This window comes from Podarcis erhardii (assembly GCF_964252035.2).
Source record: "Podarcis erhardii genome assembly, chromosome: 3".
Lineage (NCBI taxonomy): Eukaryota > Metazoa > Chordata > Lepidosauria > Squamata > Lacertidae > Podarcis > Podarcis erhardii.
In genome coordinates, this window is record NC_138507.1 from 60,068,779 (window position 1) to 60,087,089 (window position 18,311).

The 18,311-nt window shown below is 41.4% G+C and overlaps 1 protein-coding gene across 1 annotated transcript in view; it reads right to left on the reverse strand.

Moving 5' to 3' along the window:
* LOC309338620 (uncharacterized protein) overlaps window positions 1-18,311 on the reverse strand; it is a gene marked incomplete at its 5' end in the record, with an annotated part of 131,770 nt that overhangs the window by 23,797 nt on the left and 89,662 nt on the right. The window contains 5 exons of the mRNA XM_081855940.1: window positions 206-384; window positions 4,831-4,927; window positions 6,832-6,993; window positions 8,641-8,695; window positions 11,481-11,597. Of these exons, the coding sequence (XP_081712066.1) occupies window positions 206-384; window positions 4,831-4,927; window positions 6,832-6,993; window positions 8,641-8,695; window positions 11,481-11,597 (610 nt within the window). The remainder of the gene's footprint in view (window positions 1-205; window positions 385-4,830; window positions 4,928-6,831; window positions 6,994-8,640; window positions 8,696-11,480; window positions 11,598-18,311) is intronic.

The window sequence follows — 18,311 nt, forward strand, 5'->3', positions numbered from 1 at the left end:
TTGCTCAAGGTGAAGCTTTAGAGGCCAACTATCACTTCCTATTATATACATGCAACAAAGTCAGTTGACTTTAACAGGACTTGCGACCATATAGCTAAGTACAAAATGTATTTACCCTCTTGAATTAACATCACTGTTTTATTATGTTTTCAACATTTCATCAAACAATGATCATGAATGGAGTGATGCTTGCTGCTTATTTTACCTGTTTGACCAGCATAGATGAAAATTTAGAGGATGGAATTCCACAAAGGTTGTCCTCCTTTCCATCCATGTTTAGAAGAAGCTTCGTGTCTTTGCCTTTCCGCCTCTTCTGTCCTTTCTTCTGCTTAGTTGTTTTTGATAACTGCTCTGTCATTGTTGCCTGGAGTTGCATTCTTTGATCTGACCATTAAGAAAGATCAGGTTGTAGCCATTTATAACGTCTATTTTTGCCCACATTCATCACTAAACTTAAACTGCCAGCATAACATTATGAGAGCTATTGGCACAGTTTGTTTGGATATTCCATGAGGCATACCCCATGAAACAAGAATGATTTAGTGTTGTTTGTAGAAGAGTGGTAAATAATGTGGCCAATTAATTTGTACGTTCTTAAGGACTACACTGTGAGGTGTATCATGCAATTTGCAAGAAAGCAGTCCCTGGCACTGGTAGATTTTGAATGTTAACTGACACCAAACCTAGGTAGGAGAGTGTAAGCAACTGTGTATGGATGACTAGTTATATTGATCGGATAAGGCTTTCTCAGATTTTTGGAAATTTGACTTATATCTTCTCAAGGACCATATTAGAAATTTTGATACGTCAAAGTCAGCTAGGTAGACAATTCTAAGGGCCAAATTAGATGATACATGGAATGTGTGGTGAACACTTCCCTCCTGCACTGCAGCCCCCACAAAATTGCCCTCCAAAACTGCTTTACACTTAGAGAGTGAAGCTGCCATTGATTAACTCCCATTGATTAACATTGCCATCACCCTGATCCTCACAGCTGCTTTTTAAATACTAGCCATTTGGATTTTAAAACAAAACAAAACAAAACAAAACAAAACAAAACACAAAACAAAACAAAACAAAACAAAACAAGATAACCTGAAATGCAGTCACATATTCCCCATGTTATATAGTTTGACCCACAAAAAATTATTGCCTTGTATGTATTTTTATGAACACCAGGATTGGCTCACCATTTATAACCAAGTATGAAGTATGTTTGAACATAAAGGAAACTTGTCTACTCAAGTGAGGGCTTTCTTCCTTCATTTTGAGTAACTTATTCAGTGAGGAACTTCTTCTTTTTTGAAAAAGAAGAAGGTAGATATGAAAACATGCCATCCATTTGCACAAAAAATGCTTTGAATTTTTTTTTTTTTTTTTTGCATATATTATGTATGTGAAAGTCAGTTCTCTTGAATACCATGTTCAGAAGTGCATAATAGCCCCAGATGGGTTTGAAATTAGAGAACAGCATTAAGGCAGATGGGTTTCATTTTCATGTCAAAATGTCATAACCTTTTCCCAGCAGTTAATCAAATTTTACAAAAAAAGGGAAGTGTTTTCTGTTTGCCCTCTAAGCTAAGGATTCTAATAACAGTTAATTCAGAGCTAGGCAAAATATTCCAAACACTGTTTGGTCCCACAGCCACTTGAGCTAAAGCTTAGGCAGTGGCCTTTATATGCTTTTTGTAAGTCTGCCTTTAGTTCACGTGAAGGCAGGCAAGGCTTGGGGTGGAATCGGTCACACAAGCTAGCTGGAGTTGGGAGCTTACAGTGAGTATGCAAAAAGACTTTACTGAAGCTTTCACTGAGTTGGGTTCAGGAAGTTCCTAACTCTTGGCCAGGCATGCTTAAGGATCACACAAGTCTTTTGCCCCCAAGCTTTGGCAGCTTCTCTGAGCTGTGCTGGGTGAGCTACAACCATCCATTGTGGCCTCAGAGGAGGAGTACTTTTTTTGAGAAGAATAAAAGGGCATCTCTGGGAGAACATGGCTAGCTGTGATCTTTTGGTCAACAGTAATATGAGATCATGCGGTAGTCGCACATTCTTCCATTCCCCAGTAGCACAGTGTCTGAGCTCCAGAACATGAACATGAAATCGTTCACAGTGTGGAATAATGAGCAGATTGTGCAATCAAGAATTAAGTTATGAAGAAATGCAGACTCTGTGCTTTGGAAACTCAATTTAGCACTATGAATGGAACCAGCTGTGAAAAAGGGGTATGTTGTGTGATGAAACCACTTGGCAAAGCCAATGGAGGAGGATGCACATGACTCCTGCTTTTAATCTGCAGCAGATACTGATGATGCGTCAAGAGCACCAAAGGGGCAAAGCATCCAACCAGAGAGGCAGATTTTATCAGAAACCTGTTGGGAGTCAGGGGCAGAATTCTAGAGGATAAACACAATGGCAACTCAATTTGGCAGAGGAGTAGGCTGCAACAAAGTTACTTAATTAGACTTGTTGCACCCCTAACATGCAAGTGCTTTGTATGAATCAACAAATGTTGACAACTGACCAAGAAGACATAGCGTGGTTTTAATATGTATTTTCCTAAAGGCATTTCAGCCACCGCAGAACCAAAAGTACAGCCAAAGCTCTGCATGCCTAGCATTTGACAGGAGGTGTTTATCTGGACTCCCCAAACAGGCATTTCCCAAAGGATTTAACATTTCTATTTGCCAAATGCAGGTGGACAAGTTGTAGCTTATAATGTGGTCATTGTACATCATTCTGTGTGACACCTGCCTGCCTGCCTATCAAATCTATCTAGTGTATTGACTGGCTAGAGGCTGTTCCTGAAGATAGGCTGCAAACCAGGTTTTATTTTGGGGACGGGGAGGAAGAGTGAGGAATCCATGTAATATATTGGCTAGCATGTAATTTATCTATCAGGAAACAAGCACACAATTTAGCAAAAGTGGAGCGGTGACTATAACTGTATTCCTGTGCATGCTTAAAGGTAAAGGTAAAGGGACCCCTGACCATTAGGTCCAGTCATGACCGACTCTGGGGTTGTGGTGCTCATCTCGCTTTATTGGCCGAGGGAGCCGGCATACAGCTTCTGGCTCATGTGGCCAGCATGACTAAGCCGCTTCTGGTGAACTGGAGCACCGCATGGAAACGCCGTTTACCTTCCCGCTGGAGCGGTTCCTATTTATCTACTTGCACTTTGATGTGCTTTCGAACTGCTAGGTTGGCAGGAGTGGGGACCAAGCAACGGGAGCTCACCCCGTTGTGGGGATTCGAACCGCCGACCTTCTGATCAGCAAGTCCTAGGCTCTGTGGTTTAACCCACAGCACCACCAGCGTCCCATGCATGCTTACCTGGCCCATTAACCTCAATGGAAGCTCTGAAGAAGAACACACAGAACAGGTCTAAATGTTTATTTGACATTGGCAGGACTTAAGTGAGCTTCAATCAGTATCATTCAGGGCTGGCACTAGACCTCCAGAATGCCCTCAGCACAGTGCTACTACTGGGCCCCCCTACTCTCATGGTCCCCACTCCTGCACAGTATTTTCTCTATTCTGTTGCTGCAGCAGCAACAACAACACCCTGCCAGCCCCCTGGAAGCATGTTAGTGGTTGGGCAGGTGGCAGTCTCACTTTTGAATGGGAACCAAGCTTGGTTCCTATCTATGGTGGGTATCTGCCATCTTTATTTATCCAAAATGTTTCCCCAGCTGGGTTTGATAGATGTTATACACCTACAGACTGTGGCATTGCAGTGTGGATAAATGTGAGCCACCACCATGGATGGGCACTGAGCTTTGTTGCCATTCAAAAACGGCACCATCACCTGCCCACCACTAAAAACAGATGTCTGAGGGCCTTGTGGGCCATAGCAGTGAATGGTGGTTTGGCCAGGCTAGACTAGTAAGGAGCTCTTTAGAGCCTCTGGGCCCCTGATTCCTGGCACCAGGCTTGGACTCATTCCATTGCCTTTAATGAGATACAGAGCCATTCAACACATTATCCATCACACAAATTCTGTCACCAGCCATTCCAACTAGCTGCATCAGAGGGAGAGCTGAGAAAGGAAGGATCCCTTCATTATTCAAAATTATGCTATCTGAATTTGCTTCCCTTCATCTCCTCCATTTGCCCCTTTTGCATCATTGCCATTATACAAAACAAACTGTAGTGAAAAGAGGAAAACTGTGGTGGTCAAATTCCAGAATGTACCATTTCAGACTGCACATGAGAACAGTGCTTGAACCCTCTCTAATGTAAACACACAAAATCCTCTGTATGTGAGAGCATACCAAAAGGAAATTTTAGCATAATCATATCACTGATGCACTAATTTAGTACCCGTAGGGAGCATTTCATTCAAAAACAAAAGCCACCAATCTAAACCCACAATCCAGAAAAGTCATGCATTTAACTGTGTGCTGAACGTGCTTTAAATATATGGTGTGAATGTGCCCACAATCTACCACTTCATTCTGCACAATGTGCAGGCAGTAGTGGTCACAGTTTTCTTCTGCAGAACAGGAGAGAAAAAGTCCCGTGCTACATTGAAGAAGCTGACACTGTAGTTCCCCCGCATAGCAGCACTGTCCCTATTCCTAGAGGGATGTCAGCATGGGAAAGAGCTGCAGTGTGGCTTCGCTTATGTGATTTAAGGCTTTAACACATTTCATGGAAATGATTGTGTTGCAGCAACACCTACATCACCAGTGCAAAGTGAAAAAGAGACCTAACTTCTTCCTTTTTTTTGCACTTCAAGTGTCTACAGACTCTGTTCTTTTCCATTACAATTTCTTTTTCATAGCATTATTCCTGTTTTTCAATGAGCTTCTTCACTGTTTAAATAATCTTGCCTTGAAGTTCTTGTACTGTGTTCACAATGTCCTTTTTTCTTTCCAAAAGTGTCTTCATCTTAAACTGCATTTTTTCCAGTTGATCTGATACAGATCCCTATGAGGTAAAAAAAGAATGAGAAAGGGAAAAAAAACAAACAGCGCCTTGGGATTTTAAAGGGAGAAGAGGGGAAAAGAAGTTCAGCCATTAACATTTGTTCTCTCCTGTTAATGTGAGGTAAGAAATTAAAGGCTTATCATCCGTAATTATGTCAGAACACAGCTTGGGGTGTCTGTGTTGTTTAAAGCTGCTGGTGTTTCATTTTTCAGTTGTTGTATCAAAAGGACCCAGGCAAATGCAATCACCACAGAATTCTTGGATCCAAGTTATTCTTCTAGTAAGTGGTTTTTAAAAAATCAAAAAGGCCTTTTTTGCTTTTTGACCATCTGCTTATTACAAATAATATCAAAGAAATTCTGAGGGCTAAAGATCTGGTGCTCACAAAAGTTTCAGTGGCATTTGAGGAGAAAAGCAATTGAAGAAGGAGGGGCCTATAATCCAATACCACATGCCTGGGAACAAGTCCCATTGAATACATTTTATCAAATATCTGAAGGATGGTATTGTTACGCTGGATTACTCTAATTTTCTCTGAATAGCCAAGTCTCTTCCCCATGAGACTGTAGAGTTTTGCATTCATAATCTAAAAATTATGCAATTGAATCACTGTCATGCAGCTGACTAGATCTTGCCCTGCGCCTGACCCTAGCTAGGATCATGGGGAGGCAAACTAAGGCCCGGGGGCCAAATCCGGCCCAATCGCCTTCTCAATCCGGCCCACAGACGGTCCAGGAATCAGCATGTTTTTACATGAGTAGAATATGCCCTTTTATTTAAAATGCATCTCTGGGTTATTTGTGGGGCCTGCCTGATGTTTTTACTCAGGCTGAGGGAGCCGGCGTTTGTCCATAGACAGTTTTCTGGGTCATGTGGCCAGCATGACTAAACCTCTTCTGGCACACGGAAATGCCATTTACCTTTCCACCACAGCGGTACCTATTTATCTACTTGCACTGGTGTGCTTTTAAACTGCTAGGTTGGCAGGAGCTGGGACAGCAACAGGAGCTCACCCTGTTGTGTGGATTCAAACCACCGCCCTTCTGATTGACAAGCCCAAGATGCTCAAGTTATATTACCTTAAGAAGGCTGCACATTATCTTGTTATGTTAATTTTTTTTCTTGGGAAATTGATTAGATGAGACTTTTAGTGACATGGCATTTTACCACTCCTTTGTTTTAAATGGGATTCAGGGAAGCCACTGCAATAGCAGAGCTTAATGCTCAGGGTTCCTAAGAAATATAAATTCACTTTTTATTTAAATATGAAATTTATCACACTTTCCAAAATAATTGGCAAACCAAAACCCAGCTGTCTTTTGAAATTCACAGTTCTCCAAGTTTTGCAGTGCAGATCTCCAGGCAAGTAATACGCATAAAAATGCAGGTCAGAATATAAATGCATCCATTAATACAAATAAATGGAAAAATGTGTGATGTTAAGCAAATTGCTTTGCAAATAAGTGTATATTAGGCAAAAAAGTATAAATTGGGAGAAATTTGAACTAAAAAGCTAACAAATTTTCATTAGGGCTTTTAAAAAAAGTAGACTAGTACAGAAATGCAGAGAACTGAATTTAATTGTCATGTTTGGCTTTTTTTTAGCTGCTGTTTTGTTAATAATGTTTTATAGATTATAATTGTTAATTATATTAGTTAATTACTTTACATGATTTATGTTGTATTTGTGATGTTGTAATATGTTATGTTATTTGAGATTCATTTGAATGAAAAGCAGCGTAGAATACAACAAATCAAAATAAATTATGATATTTGAGTTTGGGAGCTTTGGGGATGTCAGGCTCACCATTTACCTCTACAGAGATATATGCACCTGAGTGAAATTTCATGATTAGCATTAATGGAATGCAGATTGATCGCAACAACTACAAATCTCCACTCACACTTTCAAGAATCATTTGGATCTTTTTCTCAATGTCAATGTTTTCCTTTGCCTTTTTCTGTATAAGGATTTCTTCTACGTGATCAAAGCCACCAGGCACCTGATCGAAATTTGCATTTGGCATATCAGTAGATTCCTGGTCTCTAGGTTCTTCATCAGGGTCCTTAAAAGAAGTACAAAGAAAGAACTGTTATACTTTTAAAATGCAAGCACTTTGAGCTCCAAGTGCGCCATGGTGCGTACTCTGAGCTGGTGAACATTTGCTCTGAAAGTGGGAGCGACACAAAGGGGGAGCCAATATGCAAATGTGGAAGGGTCTGAAAGTTTCACCACATCAAACGAACATGTTGAAACATCTTTCTTCAGTGTAGCAATGGTAGTTAATAATAATAATAATAATAATAATAATAATAATAATAATAATAATAATAATAAATTATTTGTACCCTGCCCATCTGGCTGGGTTTCCCCAGGCACTCTGGGCAGCCTCCAACAGAACACCAAAACACAATAACCTATTAAACATCAAAAGCTTCCCAAACAGGGCTGCCTTCAGATGTTTTCCAAAAGTTTCGTAGTTGTTTTTCTCTTTGACATCTGGTGGGAGGGCGTTCTACAGAGTGGGTGCCACTACCGAGAAGGCCCTCTGCCTGGTTCCCTGTAACTTGGCTTCTCGCAGCGAAGGAACTGCCAGAAGGCCCTCGGCGCTGGACCTCAGTGTCCGGGCAGAACGATGGAGGTGGAGACTCCATTACATTACATTAAAATTTCTCAGGGTGGTTTCATTACAAAAATAAATATAATAACTTGCCCTAAGAGGCAGAGAGGCAGAGAGTGTGACAGAAAGTGCTTCCAGACTGGAACTGGCCCTCCTCATACATGCAAGATTTTTTAGTTTTTGTTTTGCTTTGTCTACAATGTCATTGCCATCAGATTGCCAGCCTGCATTCCTCACCTTCCCAATTTCACCTTCATTTACCATTTCTGGAGAAAATCTGATACATTTTTTATAATTTAAAAAAAAAAAAAGCCAGTGTGTGTGAGTGAGAGGGATATGTGTTTTTAGCCTAAAGACAACAAAAATAGAACGGTAAGGAAAGAGCTGCCAGAATAGATAAAGCAATGAGGTTTTTACCATTCTCAGGGAAATGGACAAAAGGAGTGAGAAATAAACTATTCTGTGGCACTGAAAAGAAAAAGATAAAAGCTAAGAGATACACTTGGGATGATGAAGTTCCAAACTTGTACAGGATGTAAGTCCTTATCTTCTGTGTTATTAGCGGACTATGTTTGTCACAGTTGCTATGGCTCCAGTCAAAATTAGGAGAGACTGGAAAGGTTGTAGTTTCTGACTGTCAGAATATCAAAACAGAGGGTAAGATTGTGGCAAAGCGGGCAAGATAAAAAGGGGAATGGAAATTAGTACACAACCTCAAGGTCACCAAACATTTCTATTTTCCCGTGTATTGTTAGCAACTATTTCTCCTTTCTTTCATAAGAAAAAATCATATATAACCTGTTGCACCATGATAAGCAAGGATCCTACACGCAATTTAACTCTGCAGCATACACGATTTCTCATCCCACCCCACATTTTATCACCACAAAGACCCTCTGAGTAGTTAAGATGAGATATGATGTCTGCTTCAAGGTCACCAAGTGAGCTTTATGGCTGACTCGGAAATGGAATTGGTCCTAGTCCTAACACAATACTCTAACCATGGCTTAAAACAGAAAAATATTTGGTAGAGGCTGAACTATTTGTAGAAAACACAAATTAAGTTACTTTTGGTCTTCCTAAGTATCTTACCTCATGACTGCAGTACTTTAGGAAAATTCTTTCGTAAAATGATAAGCGTTCTGGACTTTGAAAGGAAAAAAACGATGTTAAAAAACAGGAAAGCAAAGTTACTTCACATCACATTCCTGTGTAAAACAGCCACAACAGATTGAACTGCTGTGCTTTTATTTTATCATCACCACGTTTTAATATCACGACATGTCATCTCAAACACAACACACATTCAGCCATGAGCTGCAGAGTTATGTACACACATGTCCAGCTCTTCTGGACATGGGGCTGGTAGAATGGCAATGCTCACCGCAGAGGCTGGTGTGTAAATAAGCAGAGATATATGCTAGCATATATTTCTGACCTCATGCTAGGGCAGGGAACCTGAGGCTTTGCTGATGTTGTTGGTCTCCAAGCCTCATCAGTCCCAGCCAACATGGCCAATGATAACCCAACAACCTATGAAGAGCCACAGGCTCACCATCCTTGTACCACAGGCAAAACACAACCTCACCTTTGGGCCATTTGGATACCTAATCAAAACTAGGACTGTAAAACTCACTGGCATTGTTTCAGGGAAGACCCTTTCTTTATGTTATCGTGGGTACAACAAAAAACTACAGTAGATACTGTAACTTCTTTTGAGACCATATCTTAACCTTAGAACAAAACAAAATAAAAAAATTCCTTCCAGTAGCACCTTAAAGACCAACTAAGTTAGTTCTTGGTATGAGCTTTCGTGTGCATGCACACTTCTTCTTCTATCTGAAGATATCTGTATCTGAAGAAGTGTGCATGCACACGAAAGCTCATACCAAGAACTAACTTAGTTGGTCTTTAAGGTGCTACTGGAAGGAATTTTTTTATTTTATTTTGTTTTGACTATGGCAGACCAACACGGCTACCTACCTGTAACTAACCTTAGAACAGTTTTGCAACATTTGCAGGTTTTAAAATAAGCCGACAAATTACTATATATACCCTAGTACATGCCACAAACCATTTTAAAAAGGGAGTTGGGGAGCGAAAAGTCTGCTTGAAACGTGAAGGTAGAGGCAAGATGGATGGCTGAACCAGTTTTCAACTTGCTGGTATGTCTGTCATGCAAATTGCCAAGCCAGCCTCGCACCAGGGGTGAAGAAACTGCTGTGCCTGCTCTTTAATCTTACATCTGTCTTCACCCACCAATTTGTAGACTTTCCATGTTTTAACATCTGCATTTGACTAATCTTCGGGAACTGCTGAGGTTATAACGAAATAATGCAGGGGTAAGTAGTATTCCTAGACAGTATTATTTTACTCAACCTTTTCCTCCAGGGTCTATTTTTCTTATCCGAGAGAAAAGGAGCAAAATAAGAAGGCAGCCTAAGAACACTCTTTTTTTTTTTTTGTCCCCCTTTTGGCAGGTCCCCTCTGCCTTTTTTGGCCTGGACTTTACCCAGGTGCAGGGGAGGATGAGAACTTGCTGACATTGGGTCTGAGACATTTAAAATGTGAAGAAAGGGAAATTGGAACCTGCCTGTGGTTTGAACTGTAACAAGAGATCAAAGGCAGCAGCTTCCAAGCGCAAAGGGAAGGGTGTATTAGTTTGGGGCGTAGCTCTGAATCTTTGATGCAGGACAGTCTGGTCACACGAGAACACTGAACCTTAGCATTGGGATCCTTGTCTGCAGTTACATTTATTTGGAAAAAAAACGTACCTGTCTGAAAATATATATGTTTTCTGCATTTTTACTACTTTCCCTATGCTAGGGCGTTTGTTAGCAAAGTAGCACACATGGCTTTGCTTAGGTGGGAGAGATGGAGGGCCTTATAAGCTGCATCAGCTGCTCTGGACTTGCTCTGACACTTCCTGTTTTGCCCATGTTTCACATCACTGATACAACTGGTAGAATTTCTGGATGTCATCCAGTGCTGTGTTTTGTAAAAATAAAACGAGCTTCCAGTGCATATAGCTTGCTAAATTGTAAAAGGCCTCTCCCACCTTTCCATTCTCCCTGCACCTCTCCCCCTTTCTCCATTTGATTTGTGATCAACTTTTAATTAAAAAGTTTTAATTTAAAAGTTGATGTTGAAAATCATTCCAAGAAAAAAGTGCTGGTTCTACATACCAGCACTTCCGGTCAGAAAAAAAGGGCTGGTTGTACCCAGTGAATTTGTCTCATCCACAAGACGGCTTTTGCTTGCACAACGGAACTTCCTTTCCCTCTGCACAACGGAACTTCCTTTCCCACATGCCCCTCCAAATCTGTTCCGGGTTTCCCCTCTACCCCCCCAGTAGATTTGTGGGTGCACAAGGGAAAATGAAAGGGAGGGGAAGTTCTGTGGCACAGAAGAAGTGTGAATTTTGAGGGGCAGCTATGTAGAACAGTTTGCACACTGTTTCAGAAAGTATGAATTAAGTAGGTTCACTTCTAAGTGTGAACTGAATCAAATTTCTCCCCCGCCTCTACTTTTGAGCAGGCATGGGGCTTCCCCACTTTCTCTGTGTCATTTGAAAGCCTTCCATCTTATGCCTTGACCAAGATGGCCTTAGGTCTTTAAATGCATTGTTACTCACTGTGTTTCATTTTCTGGCTACCCAAATTCCTTTAAAGGCCAACGAGAAGGAAAAGACCTTATTTCAGCACATATTTTCTAATGACACAACCTTCCTTCAACTCTTTTTGTATATAAACCATCACGTCATTCCACTCGGCTAAGGAAGGGGGAAGTATACGAGTACGTGTCTTTCGACCATGAAGTTGCTAATATTATTCAGGCAGTGTTTCATTCTTAGACTGGTTTACATTCTTTCCCAGTGAGTGAATGTGATAAGCACAAGTGTCTATTTATAACCAACAGTGGATTAGACTTACTTAATGATGCAGTACTTGGTTAAAAAATCCAGAATGGCTGGCCTGACTCTTTGTGTTTCTTCCATCATAACTCTATTACTCTGGCTCTTCCTCCAAAAGCCTCTCTTGATATGTGGCCTGTGGCAACACAACAAGAACAACACCCACATATTGGGGGAAAGTGAGTCATAAGTGGGGTTTTGAGAGACACACTTCACAAATTATTCCATTAGAAGAATGACAACATATTATGGAGTTCTGGGGGAATTTAGGATATCAGGTTAATTCATAAGCCTCACTGAAGGTTGATGACATAATTTGAAAGAAGCACTATTCTTTGTCTGTACCTAAAGTGGATAGTGGGGCAATACAGTATTTTTGAAATAAGATAAATGAACAGAAGCAGGAAAATGTATGGTCCCACTCATTAATTTGCCCTCAACTCCACTCATACTCTAGGAGATTCTGTTAGTCCCCATTATCCTACTCAACCAGTAATTTAACATGCAATTTCCTATTAGGGCTTTTGAACCAGCTCCTTTTTGGATCTGGGCAATCCAGGGGACATCGGGAATGTGAGCACACCTGTTTGCCTGCCTCCTATATAAAGACAAAATAATATAGATGAAGGGAGACCATGTGGTGCGCCTGATATTGTTGGATTGCACCTTCCATCAGAACTGACCACTAGTTATACTTGCTGGTGCTCATGTGAGTTGGAATCCAACAACAGCTAGAGGGTACCCCATTACAACCCCTGACATAGATATTCATCCCACTCCCTGTCCTATTATGCTAGCATATCTGGAAAGAGAGCACAGAACATTTTGACAAAAAACAAGTGGGACATGAAAAACAAAAAACCCAAGTGTTTAGTCTTCCAACCAGCAATACCTTCTTCCAGGATACGGCATTGCATTTCCCTTCCTGGTTTTCTAGTTTTCCTTCAGAAGACACTTAATATTCTGTGACTTGAGTATGGGTTGGTTATTCTTTAGGGCTGCAATAGGCCCCTCCCTCATATTTTTAATATAGAATAATTTCCCCAAGAATGCTGATATCTCCTTCCTGTTTCTCAGTGGTCTCATGTTGCCTACAACCCTGCCAAACCATACTAGCTGAGTTCGTTCAACTGTGGCCTGAGGGGGCAGAGAAATGCTTTGCTTTATATCAGGGGTCAGCAAACTTTTCCAGCAGGGGGCCGATCCACTGTCCCTCAGACCTTGTGGGGGGCCAGACTATATTTTTTGGGGGGGGGGGAATGAACAAATTCCTATGCCCCACAAATAACCCAGAGATGCATTTTAAATAAAAGCACACATTCTACTCATGTAAAAACACACTGATTCCCGGACCATCCACGGGCTGGATTTAGAAGGCGATTGGGCTGGATGTGGCCCCTGGGCCTTAGCTTGCCTACCCATGCTTTATAATTTGTATGCTATTGCTGTTTTAATGCCAGTTGTTTTATTTTATCATATATTGAAGGCACTGGAATCAAACAACAAAGGAGGAGAAAACACTGAAAAATGGCAAGAGCTACTGAAGAAAATAATATAGCCAGTGTGGTGTAGTGGTTAAGAGCGGTGGACTCGTAATCTGGTGAACCGGGTTCGCTTCCCCGCTCCTCCACATGCAGCTGCTGGGTGACCTTGGGCTAGTCACACTTCTCTGAAGTCTCTCAGCCCCACTCACCTCACAGAGTGTTTGTTGTGGGGGAGGAAGGGAAGGGAGAATGTTAACCGCTTTGAGACTCCTTCGGGTAGTGATAAAAGCGGGATATCAAATCCAAACCCTTCTTCTTCTTCTTCTTCTTCTTCTTATATAGAAGGTTTATCCCTGGGTTTCCCAGACTGATTCCCAGACTCATTCCCACAACCACCAATAATCCTGGGAAATATAGTTAACCTCCCACAGAGCTACAACTCCCAGTACTCTCAATAAACTACAGTTCCCAGGATTCTTTTTGGGGAGGATGCTTTATGTATGCTGTGTACACAATCCAAGAAATGAAAAAGAGGGTGTGGCTATGCAGATAAAGGAATGCAGGGGAGGGACCAGAGCTCCGTGACTGAGCACATGCCTTGCATGCAAAGGGTTTCCCCAGCCTGCTCCATACTGTGAATATATTAGGGTTGCCAAATTCCCAAAAGTGAAAATTTGGACAAAGATGTCAACCTTTGTTTTTTTTAAGTTGTTGAGGGTTTTTTTGAGGAACATTTTGGGGGGGGGATTTATTTAAAAATTACTCTAGCTGCCATACGTCCGGGTGGGAGACTGTGGCTATCTGGCTCTTAATTGTTGATTGGCTGAGAGGCTGACTTGGTCACTTTGGCAGGAAGGTTCAGGAAGGGGAGCCCAATAGGGGAGCTTGGTGACACCCCCCCCCACACACACTTAGGCTCCTTTGAGGGTGATTGGCAGCTTCTGAAGCCTACAGCTCAGGGCTGTAGGGCCAGGGACAAGACAGGACCACCTCTGATGCAAAGTTGCCTTATCAGTCTGGAGTTTGGGAGGCTTGTGGGGTAGTGATGCAGGAAGTCTCCTGCTCATGTTCATAGTGTGGGCGAATAATCTGGATATGCAGATTCACTGCCTCTGACCTGGCAGGGATTGGACTACAAAGTATAGATAGCTCAGAATGCACACCATGAGACTCTTAATTTCGGCTGTCGCAGGTTCAAGCCCCATGTTGGGAAAAAGATTCCTGCATAGCAGTGGGTTGGATTAGATGACTCTTGCAACTCTACAATTCTATGGTTGTGTGATACCCTTATAGCTGGGGGATTTTCCTGGTTTGTGGTCAGCTCCCACACCTATTGTTTCCCTCTGCAGGCTTGATCTACCATTGAATAAAGTGACCATTATTCAGTCCAGCTACATATGCACAAAACTTCATCTCAGCCCTTGGCCCTTGGGTGAGAGTGAGGGTGAAAGATGGGACACAAACAATAAGAAGACTATGGCTATTCTCGAACGAGACTTAAAGTGGTATTCTACTGCAAGGATGCTTTTCTGCAGTGAGGTCAGTGTCGAAGTATTTTGAAAATCCCTTCTGTAATCCAAACAAGCAGAATAATCATCCTACCCGCGCCTCTCAGACTTTCTTTGTTTTATTAACACAGTTTTTTAAAAACATGCATCATGATCTCATCAAGAGGTTTTGAAATCGTGCCTTTCAATTAGAGCATTATGTGAAACAGGACAGCCGTAGGGATATGGTGCAAAGGCTTACAATGGAGCATCTGTAAAGATTAGGTAGTTCCTTGTGTGCGGGACAAATGCCTTAATGTGAGGAGGATCACAGGAAATTTTAGTCTATAAGCTTTCAAAATACATTAATAAAGGGATTCAGTTCTAGCCAGAACATTCACAAGGAAAGCAGATGCCATGTCCTTAAGTCACCCTGCTGAATAATATAGTACAGTGTCCCCATAATCATCATCTCCCCCTCCCTTTGCCTTCATGAGGGTTATGCTCTCTCAGCCTTGGTGGTGATGGCAGCTACTATAAGGCTAGTGGTATCCAAAGTTTTGTCCTGCATTTTCTGCCCCCCTGCCAACCACTCTCCATACATTTATGAAAAAAGAAATTGTTTTGTTGTACCTGCTTTATTGCGATGCCCAGTCCCATAATCATTATCCAAAGACAAATCTGGCCCATTCATTGGGTCCCAGATGAGCAGTCAATCTGCACAGTGAAGTAGGCTTCTGCTGCAGATCTGCTCAACGAATGTGTACGGTCCGCAACTAGGCTATACAAAGACGCTCTGATGTATCAGCTTAAGTGAGCTTGGTATATCTGGGCCACCTAAACATGGTCCCTACCTCTTCTAATTTGGGGCAAAGGTGGGAATTGTAGTGATTATTTGGTATAAGAAGTGCATTTGTTAGTAGTATCAAAAACGGAGGTCACATTGCTGCTACTGATGGGGAAGTAGAGGGGGAGCGGCAGTGATGTTGGTGTGATGCAATTGCAATGGTGGGACCATTAGATTGGCTCAACCAGGGCATTTGCACTGCATTAACCCCACCATTGAAGGCAGGAGTGCCTGGCGTGCTCTGGTCCATGGGGTCACGAAGAGTCGGACACGACTAAACGACTAAACAACAACAACAACGAACCCCACCATTGCATCCCCCACTGACCTAATAAGCAGCAGTAACTCAACAAACCAGAGGTCAGGTGAGCATTGCTGCTCCACCATGCCATCTGCTACTGCACACCACCTATTTATTTATTGCATTGATATACTGCCTATATAGTGAAGTCCTCATGGTGGACTCTGGAAGTTTGCACACATGGCAGTCAGCCTAACATTAAGCACAAAAGTAACTATTTCACAGCAAATGCACACACCATTTTTTTCAATATTCCCTTCAGCTTTCATGCAAAACAAATACTTCCATTAAATATACACACACCACCATTAGTTAGTCATTTTAAATATTAGAAAAAAAGATCTTCAGCATGTGTTAGATTTCCATTCTTCGTAAATCCATGTGATCATCCAAAGGATTTGGAAGACTTAAGGCCTACGCACAGTACAAATGCAAAAGGAATAAGAAGAAATAAAACTCCTGCCTTAAAGAGCTTTACTGGAAGAATAAGCTGGGATAAACTGATCATTGCTGGCACTTAATGTTCTTTTTCTGTAGCAAAATGACATTAGCACTCCCAGAGAATGATCATAATGACTAATTGAAAGCATTATTGTTTACCGGTTAGCTGCTTATTTTCTGTCAATGGCAACAAAAGATTACAGCTACTGCAAAACATTTCCAGAAGGCAAAATGACCTTTATTGTTTTCTGTTTGAGGTGGGTTCATGTTTTCGTTTTAACTGTGGAGAGATTCTGACAAGGTCAACACTGCTATCCCTAGCATCACATAGCATCTCAAATAAAGTGTGCCCATACATCACAAATGGGTCCTGTTTAACTCTTGGGACCAGTTCCAGGTTACGGGAAAAGCAGTAATGTGGGGAAATACATTTGCCAGAAATCTAACGCTCTGAAATACAGTGAATCGTGTCCAAGAACCTTTGAAATCTCTGATTTATATGCCCTTTCTTGTTCATTTTTATCTGTTCATTTTAGTGTATTTATATTCCATCTTTCTTCCATTATGGAACTCAATGCAGCAGCCTTCTCCCATCCAGGAGTCATGAGTATCCAAGGTAGCTACAGTCGCAAAACATGGGTAGAAAGCCAAGGGGTTTGCTAACTCCTAAAACAATGAGCTGTCTCATAACCCTATGGTTAGACCCCCCTTCTTCAAGAAATGGGGCTGGGAATTCAGAGAAGGAATTGCCATCAGGGCCAGCCCCAGATGTACATGCAACAGCAGAAGCACTTGAACGATAGGCTACCATTGTGCTAGTAACTCTCCAGGCTCAGTTCTCCACATTCCACAGAACTTTGTAATGTGTTTAATAAAGAAAACCTCACAAAAATTCACCAACATGTGTGAATTTATCCCAATATCAACATTTTTGCAATGCAAATTCCCCTGATAAAATGCATTTTGAATACTATTTTCAACAATATATACATTTTATTGCACGCTTTATCCTAGTATATACATTTTTGCACACATTACGGCGCTAGAGTACAGCATTGCAAAATTCAAGAAAGAGTCTGAATTTTGAAGGATGGCTGTGTTTTGGTTCGTGTATTCTTTCAGAAAGTGTGAATTAAGTAGGTTCACTTTTAAATGACTGCATGGAATGCTTGCTGTTGACTTGATAGGCATCTTGGGAAATTATGGGTGAAAGTTACTGAAATTTATTTAGGGTCCAGTATTGTGAGTTTTGGAGTACCTTTTGTGAAGTTAATGCACACCTACCTTGCTGTTAAATCATACTTGTGTTGCTACAGTCAGCTAGGATACGGTGTAAATAGAATTCATTCAAAGTGACTTCTAGACAAAAGTGCTTTTTCTCCAGGGCTGTGTTCAGGGAAACTGAAATGTTGTGCATTACAGCACTGTTTTTCGGTTCCTACTTTGACCTTCACTACCACTAGGAGGGGGAAAGGTCATTCAACACCTCCTAGGCCAGGGCCTACATGGCCAGAAGGCTGGACTGTTCTCAACAGTATAAAAACAAGTTAGGTTGCTTGTTATTATTTTTATAACTGCCCCTCAGGATGCGAAATGCCAAGGGCAACATACTAAAAATATAGGTACTATTACAGCAACTTCAAGAGAGGCTAAATTAAAATGCTTGGAGACCAATGCCAATTGTTTCCTGTGCTTTTGCAAAAGAGAGATTTAGTTTCCCTGGCAGACTGGCAACAAATGGGTTATAATGGGGAGCAAGGCATGAATATTATCGCAGGTCTTTTTCCAACTTAACCCATGTGAACTGTGCTAATGACCACACAGTGATAAAACTATTGCTCCCTCCTTAGTATAAAGCTGTCTTTTATGGGCACATTTGGATTTGAAAGCAGACTCTCTTGTTGGGTTTAAATAAGGAGGTCTCCTTGGCAATCAGACTCCAGCTAATTAAAACCTGTCCATCTGTTTAGCATCTGAATGAAAGATTTGCAACTGGAAAGTGACCATGAGGCAGCAAAAACATTTTTCTAAAAAATAAAAACAAAAACATTCATGGAATGTCAAGGGCCCTCCAGGAATATCAACTAAGAAAAGTCACTGCAAAACCAGCTCATTAGCAGACGAATCAGAAAATAGCCAAGTGACGTTTACCACAAAAGCTCATTTAAACCCAGACATTTCATTCTCCTCAGGTTTATCAGAAGCTGGGATTTCTTTCCCCCCACTCCCCAGCCCCGGTAAGTTATGCTAATAGCAGAACAAAAAGCCCATGCTTCCAAATGTGCATTGT